This window comes from Kryptolebias marmoratus, linkage group LG5 (genome assembly GCF_001649575.2).
Source record: "Kryptolebias marmoratus isolate JLee-2015 linkage group LG5, ASM164957v2, whole genome shotgun sequence".
Lineage (NCBI taxonomy): Eukaryota > Metazoa > Chordata > Actinopteri > Cyprinodontiformes > Rivulidae > Kryptolebias > Kryptolebias marmoratus.
In genome coordinates, this window is record NC_051434.1 from 20,581,565 (window position 1) to 20,589,926 (window position 8,362).

Here is an 8,362-nt window from a genome sequence, read left to right on the forward strand (position 1 = left end):
GTTTTTTCACATTTGTTTGTCATTTTAAAGGGGACCTATTATGCATATTTTTGTACTTCCATTTGGGTATCTACTGCTTCTAAAAACAGTCCAAGCTCAAACAAAACAACAACAAACAAAAAAAACACCCAGCCGTTTTTTGGCAATAAAGTAAAGATTTCTGGTGTCTGCAAAACGACCTGTTTCAAAAAACTTGGGATTGTTGCGTCACAAACCCCATTACCTAGCAACCTGCTAGGTCCCGACCCACTCATTCTAAAATAAGCTTAAAACAAGCAGAACTGATGAGATGAAATCTCAAAATCTGAGAATGATTTTGTGTATTAAATGTAATTAACATGTTTTGTATAGCCTACAGACCTATCCTAACTTGTTCAAGGAAGCATAAAAGCTCCCCTTTAAGAAAAGGCTGTTTTAAAAACCTGAATAATGATTTAAAACTGGCACTCACAAGCCATTAGCCTAACCTGGATAAAGGGTTTTGTCACTTTGTGATCTATGACTGATGTCATTGACAAGGTACTAACTATTGATAGTTATAAGACAGAAAATCACTTCAAAAAATGACCAGACTTAGTCCTTAATGCAGGATATCAGTTGTCAAAGATATTAGAGGCAGGTAATAAAAATTATTATTTTTTAATAATATTAAGTTTCCAGTCTATAAAAGACCTTGCTTAAATTTAGGCTTATAAGAAATAAAAGTGCTAAAATGGATTGTTTCTTTTTTCTAAACGCAGGTCAGAATGCTTAGTTTGGGTCTAGTTTGTGCATGTGCTTAAATATTGAACAATTGTTTATCAAAAGACTAACTTTGCTATCACTCAAGTTAAATTGAAAAATAGTCTTGTTTGAGTAATAACGACGATAAATTATCTCTGTTTTGGTTAGAGTTAAAACGTCTGGGTGTGTGAAACCCATCCTGAAGACAGGTTGTAAAATGTGTTGAATAAAATTTGGTGGGAATAAAATTGTCTCAGCATCATTCAGGACAGATCTAGAAAGAGTTTGCTTTCTTTCAATATAAAACTATGAAAGCACATTTTCCCCTTTAATAAGATTTCAATCTGCCTAATCCCACAGAATAAGGTTAATTAGTTCCAGAAGTCTCAAAATAGTCANTAATATCATGTTTTAGTAGTTTAGTTATCCTGTACCTTGTTAGCATTGTCATGTTTTAGCTTAGTTATCTTGTCATGTTCTGTAACTCTGTCTGTAATTTTGTTCTTGTGTTGTAAAGCACTTTGAGTCGCCTCGTGCTGAAAAGTCTTATATAAATAAATGTACCTACCTACCTACCTACCTACCTACCTACCTACCTACCTACCTTCCTACCTACCTACCTACCTACCTACCTACCTACCTACCTACCTATAGGAATAGCAAAGGTCTGTATGTTCTGTGAGAAAGCTCAATAGCCTCGATAGAACTTGATTGTCTTTTGGTTAGCCAGTTCTTCTATAACTGCAAATTCGTGTTGTCCTGGATGGATTCCAGTTTTAAACTTTTTGTTTCTTAATACTTCAAAATAATGGCTCCAGTTTCCATCACTGTCTGCTCCAAAACCGAACACGTGGACCTAGAAACACAATCAAGAGAAGCTTTTTCAGTGGGTTCAGTAAGGCGGTGGTCTTTTCCTGCTCTAAAAGATGGCAATTTAAAACTATTCTGGAACAGTCACAACCACTTTGGAGGGTCAAAAACAAGAAACACGTAATAAATTAAAATTAGAATGCATATCACCCTCTGCTTTCCATGGCAGAGTTTTAAACTGAAATCATCTTATGATGATAAAGGACAGAGTGATATTTTTTTTAGTCAAACCTGGTAAATGACATTATATCAAATTTTTTTTGCAAGATCTATCAGCGCTTGAAGTATGTATTGAGGATGACTTTCAGCTACTACCACACAAAATCTAGTCCAATATCTGTAAACCTGACTTTTAGCCATTTCGGTGGTAGATTAAGTTGATAAAGTGTGGCACCATTTCAAATTGGGTTGACAAAAGTTAATTAGTTGTAGATGTGCATCCAGTGATTGCTTTCTGAAACTTTTCTTCAAAATCTGTCCAGTTCTAGAGATATTTTGCCAACAGACATGCAGAGTTGACTCCAATAGTTTTAAAGTTTTAAAACATATCTTGCCCATTTAGCACATTGAATATAAGTAGGTAGTGACTCTCAACTACATCAAATTTTTGCTCAAGCTGTGTAAATTGGCTGATTTAAAGCCATATTTTTGTAAGCTAAAGTTGCTTGGCTATGGTAGCCGTCCTTAAATGAATTAACTCCAAATGTGTGTCAGTTAGAGATGAACATCTAGTGCAGGGGTGCCAAACTCCATTCCTCGGGGGCCGCTCTCCTGCATGTTTTAGATGTGTTTTTGCTTTAAAACACCTGGTTTAAATGGATGACTTGTTGCCGTGCTCCTGGAGGACTTGATGATTTGGTGAGGAGGTAATTAAACCATTTGAATCAGGTGTGTTGGAGCAGAAAAACCTAAAACTTCCAGGACAGCGGCCCTCAAGGCCTGAAGTTTGACACCCCTGATCTAGTGATTACTTTCTGAGAATTTCAATAAAGTCTGCTCAATGAATCTTGAGATATTTTGCCAATGCTACAGACAAACAAACACACAGACATGGACAAAAACCTTATTTTCTTGGGCAGCAGGCAATAATGATGGTCATACTTGAAGATTATGAAAATCACATGTTGTTTTTATATCTAAGGTATCATTCAGAGACAGGGAACTTCATAATATTCTCAGAAGAAACAGTCAGATCAATTTACCTCATCACACATGTGAAGAGCAAGAATCAATGTCATAAAGCCAGTGGATGGATAAACTCCCTTTTTTTTCAGCCAAACCACATGAGCATGCTTCATCAAAGCTGGATTGACCACCATCACCTGGAAAAAATCAGTAGCTTTCAGTTTACTGAACTTTATTCTTTGCAAGAAAAAAGTTTGTCATTCTATACCATACTCACCAAATCTTTGTTAGCAGACATGATATTTGAATGAGAACTGTTGAAAACAAAATGAAATGGCTTTAATTTTTTAAAATATACATATATACTGTTCTTACATACATACATACATACATACATACATACATACATACATACATACATACACGCACGCACGCGCACACGCACGCACGCACGCACGCACGCACACACACACACACACAAACACACACACATACATACATACATACATACATACAGTAGTAGTGAAAATGCCCTGATGTCAATAAATTGTCTTAACACAAATAAAACTAAATTTTTGGTGTGGACCATCACCTGTCTGTGTGGTCCACTGACAACCTCACTGACAGATCACAGTATGTGAGAATGCAGGGCTATGTGTCAGAAATGATGGTCTGCAGCAAGGCTTCCCAGGGCACAGGGCTCTCGCCATTCCTGTCTGCCCTCTGCACCTTAGACTTCCCCTACAAAAGCACCCTCTGCCATCTGCAGAATATCTCCACTGACAGTGCCATTGTGAGCTGTGTGTTAGAGGATGATGAGCAGGGATACCCGGGGTAATCTCAGACCTCATGGTGTGAGCATAACCGCCAGATCCTTGACCCCAGTTAAACCAAGGAGGTTGTGGTAAACTTTCTCCCCACACACCAGTGAACATCCAGGGCTCAGTTACTGACATAGTGGACTTATTCAGGCACCTAGCAACACTAAACATAGGGACAATGAGAGTCAAATGTAGAGAGCTGGCTGACATGATGGAGAGGAGGAAGGTAGATGTTTTATGTGTGGAAGAGACCAAGTGGAAGGATGGCAATGCTCACAGCTTTGGGGCAGGGCTTAAACTATTTTACGATAGTGTGGATGAGAAGAGAAATGGAGTAGGAGTGGTCCTGAAAGAAGAGTTTGAAAGGATTGTAGTCAAGGTGAAAAGAGTGTCAATGTGAAGCCACTACAGGCCCTGACGTCTCACCTCATGAGGATTGTTGTCACCCACCTACATACCTAGATGGGCTCTGTGTTGGTCCCCCTACAGCAGGGGTCACCAACCTTTTTGAAACGAAGAGCTACTTCATGGCTGCTGAGTCACACGAAGGGCTACCAGTTTGATACACTCTTCTGAGATAATACATTTCCTCAATATGCTTTTAGTTATACTTTAATTATCATTAATGGTACTTATCTATGTGAAGACACTGATCACGTTAATAAATTTTAGCACAACAATGNCCTTTTTGAAACGAAGAGCTACTTCATGGCTGCTGAGTCACACGAAGGGCTACCAGTTTGATACACTCTTCTGAAATAATACATTTCCTCAATATGCTTTTAGTTATACTTTAATTATCATTAATGGTACTTATCTATGTGAAGACACTGATCACGTTAATAAATTTTAGCACAACAATGACAGCAAAATGGGAAACATATCAATATCCACCACTTTATCTCTATTTATCTCAGCAACCGTTAAATTTTCAGATGATCACTTAAAGTACATCACTACATTTACATAGGAATTTTCACTTTCACTCATTTTCACTAGCCACCGACAAACCCTTTTAACAAATCATGAACTATGTTGCACCATGTTTCAAAAAGTTATCAATTATCTAATGTAAAAGAAAAATCAGCTTACATATTTAAAATAAATCTTGTCACATTTTGAACTCATGACCAAATCTTCAACATTTTTAACAATGTAATTATTGCACACATGTACACAGTTTTAAATTTAACACAGTTCTTCACCATTTTAATTCAACTTTGTAGTTAGTGGGAAGACTGACATTGCATGCTGTTCACCAGTGCATTGTAATCTGGTGTGTAACTTGACACTGCAACTGTGAGTGCATCTTTCAGATGTGCATCAGTGAGGCGTGTTCTGTGTTTGTTCTTAATGAAGTTCATATCAGAGAACGCTGATTCACAGAGATAGGTTGAACCTCTAAACGAGGCTTCAGTCGCTTTCTCTGACTTTTTCGCCGGCCTTGTGAAAAAAGACTGTCGCTTACCCAAAGCTGCCTTTAGCTTACAAGCTTTTTCTGCCCGTAGTGCGCTTCCCGGTGGGTAGTTAGCATGGTAGCTTTTGTGACACGATGTGAAGTGTCTCTCCACATTGTGCCGCTTTGCCGTCGCCACAGTTGCCCCGCAAATCAGACACACACAGGTTTCTTTTACAGTCGTAAAAAAGAATTCCTCCTCCCATTCGCTGTGAAAGTGATACGTTTTCTTTCTTTTTTCTGCCATGTTTCGGGGTAAGAAACTGCATTCTGCGCCGATCTCTGCTGCGCGAGCTAGCTTACTCTCCACGGACACTGGGAACTTTGAACTATAGAAGGTCAGAGTTCACCTAATCCTCTTTAAACTTAATATATAATGAACTTATTTTTAAGATATTGTCATTTTAAATCAAATCTATATGAATGCAAGTGTGATTAAAAAGTATAGCAACAGAATAAAATTTAATTTTAGAACAGCTCACGATTGAGTTGTGCTATTTTTAGAAGAGGCCGGCGGGTGACTCGTCTGGTCCTTGCAGGCAACCTAGTGCCCGCGGGCACCGTGTTGGTGACCCCTGCCCTACAGTGTGCCTACTGACCTGGCATAGGGGTGGATGACGCTGTCACCTACCTGTTATACCATGCACTGTCTCATGTGGAGTCTTGATTTAAAGGATTCAGAGTTACCTCTCCATGTTTTGTCCCTTCTCTAGATGGTCCTCGGGCTGACCATTCAAACGCTGTCATTGGTTTGGACAGTTCTTAGTCCATCCAGCTGACCTCTTGTTCCTTGCCCACACAAGCTCAAAGCCATCTGCCTGAACTCTGGTTCTATAATTAGACGTGCTTAGGGCTGTTCACTTTGACACACTGTGTTGGACTGTTTATTTGTGTTATTGCTGCCCTGGCCTTTTTGCCTGGTCAATTTTGGATTTTTTTTATTTTTTATTTTGTTTTCCTCTTCCCTCCCGATAATTATGTTTGTTTGTTTTTTGACGGGGAGTACTGTCAGGATCTCTGTTTTTATTAGTTTTGTGTCTTCTGGTTTTTATTTTATGTATTATATGTTTAGTTATGTTGGTAATGAATTTACCTTTATCATTGAGCAGGAGAAAATCCAAAATGTAGATGAGTTCAAATACTGAGTCTCATATAATCAAAGTATCTAGAACCATCAAAACCAATCTGAACTGTTTTCATCTCATAAGTTGCACATTTATGGGAGGATTCTGTTAAGTCTTTCCTATTTTGGAACAGCTTGGGGCCAAACAATTCAATCTGCCCTAAAACTTGTAAGGACATTGTAAAAACAAGCTTTGAAAGTCTGTGTTCAAAAACCAATGAAGTGTCACCATTGCAAACTGCAGGACATGTACAATCTCCTAAACCTTTTACAGTCTTATGAAATATTCCTGTATAACACTGAAATTTAAATGTCTCAGTGGTCATGTTCCAGAGCTAGTTAATAAAAGAATTTTAAAATCCAGCAGTACAGAAGCTCCAACAGGGGGAGCAGTTAATGGAGACTGGAAATCTGACTGGAAAGTGAAACAGAGCCTGAAACAACAAATCTGTTAACACTGATGAGCTACAGCCCATAGAGCTATAAAATGATAATGTCCTACTGTGCTTTATGTGTTCCTTCAGGTTTTGTTGCATTTCCCCAGAGGAAAACTTGTTCTAGAGGAAGTAGGACCCATGTAAGAAGTGTGTACAGTATGTGTGTATGTGCTTGTACAAGAAGAAATGTGTGCATCTGTAGTTGGACATAATTTAAATGTTTGTTAACTTTTAGATCAAAGCTTTCATCCAACATGTGGTGTGAATCTTATTTGTGAGAATATAACTCAAAAAGTTACAATTTTAAAAATAACAAAGTGTTTTTATACTCCTGTGCTTTCTTCATTACAAATAAAGCCAACCGTTCAAAATATGTCACAGGAATCACATTAATAATGCACAGCTATGACAAACCACAAATTCTACTATCTGTGTGTATGATCAAGGGTATCTACCAACAGAATAAGCAGTAGAAGAAAAGCATGATTTATGCTCTTTTGTAGTATTACAAATTAATTTGTACTTATACTAGCTTTAATAATAGCTGTATGAAGACCTAGAAAAATCAGGTTCACCTTTGTTAATGTTAACACTGTCTGAGGCATTTTTACTGACAGTTCACCAGCTCTCAAAGTGTAAGGTTTTCCTTTCTTCAGTAAAACTTCACCCATTTGGTATGTACAAATTTACTGATACGCTCTCACATTTTACTGCACAAATGTCAGTGTCTTTTAGCCTCTAACTATGGGGGAATTTTACTGCCATAAGTCAAGAGCACACATTTTCAATTTGAAAACAAAAATTCATCTCTTTGTTCTCAAAACCTATAATGCTTGCACTTGTAGTAGTATAGAAATGTGCAGCAGCAGTAGTTCCGTGCAGATCCTCGCAAGTGTTGGATGAGGTGTTTTAAGTAGTGTTAGCCACAGGGTGCTTTTTGCACTGTAGTAATCAAAGGTAACAGAACAAGCTTGTGGCAATTATGGAGGAAGAAATACAAGAGCTCAGACATTTGGTGCCAAGCTTAAAGGCTGACAATGAGCAGTTGCGAGAAGGACAGGCTGGCCCAAGTGCCAAGCCATCCACCTCTTCAGTATTACCTAATGCCCCTCCCACGCCAAGTCTCCCTGTTGCAGAGAGATTCATTTTCATGCCAAGAGATAGGAAGAAAGGTAAGAAAGGAATATCCGCATGTGTATCTATCAAAATGAATAGATATAGATATTGATCTATCTATAGATATATACAGCATATAGGTTTATTAGATATCTATCTATCTAGACAGATTCAAATATCAATAGATAACCATAAAAACATATATCTATCATAGATAGATAGATAGATAGATAAGTCCATTAATCTTGAATGTGTGCGTTTTGTTCCTTATGAAGTAGACAAATACAGTGGGGAGAACAAGTATTTGATACACTGTTGATTTTTCAGGTTTTCCCACTTGCAAAGCCTGTCGATGACTGTAATTTTTATCATAGGTACTCTTCAACTGTGAGTGATGGAATCTAAAACAAAAATCCAGAAAAATACAATGTATGATTTTTAACTAATTAATTTCCATTTTATTGTGTGAAATAAGTATTTGATACACCAGAAAAATGAAACTTAATATTTGGTACAGAAACCTTTGTTTGCAATTACAGAGATCAGACGTTTCCTGTAGTTCTTGACCAGGTTTGCACACACTGCAGCAGGGATTTTGGCCCACAACTCCATACAGATCTCCTCCAGAGCCTTCAGGTTTCGGGGCTGTCGCTGGGCCACACAGACTTTAAGCTCCCTCCAAAGATTTTCT

The 8,362-nt window shown here is 37.9% G+C and overlaps 1 protein-coding gene across 5 annotated transcripts in view; it reads right to left on the reverse strand.

Moving 5' to 3' along the window:
* Window positions 1–1,223: 1,223 nt before the first annotated feature.
* Window positions 1,224–8,362, reverse strand: part of LOC108245619 (CMP-N-acetylneuraminate-beta-galactosamide-alpha-2,3-sialyltransferase 1) — a 10,889-nt gene continuing 3,750 nt past the window's right edge. For 3 of the 5 annotated variants that reach the window (XM_025009682.2, XM_025009684.2, XM_017432681.3), the window contains 4 exons: window positions 2,996–3,032; window positions 2,796–2,915; window positions 1,360–1,579; window positions 1,227–1,303 (listed from right to left, as the gene is read on the reverse strand). In XM_025009682.2, the coding sequence (XP_024865450.1) occupies window positions 1,412–1,579; window positions 2,796–2,915; window positions 2,996–3,032 (325 nt within the window). In that variant the 3' untranslated portion in view covers window positions 1,227–1,303; window positions 1,360–1,411. Of the gene's footprint in view, window positions 1,304–1,351; window positions 1,580–2,795; window positions 2,916–2,995; window positions 3,033–8,362 lie in introns of all 5 variants that reach the window. The other 2 variants (XM_017432680.3, XM_017432679.3) reach the window with 2 other exon arrangements.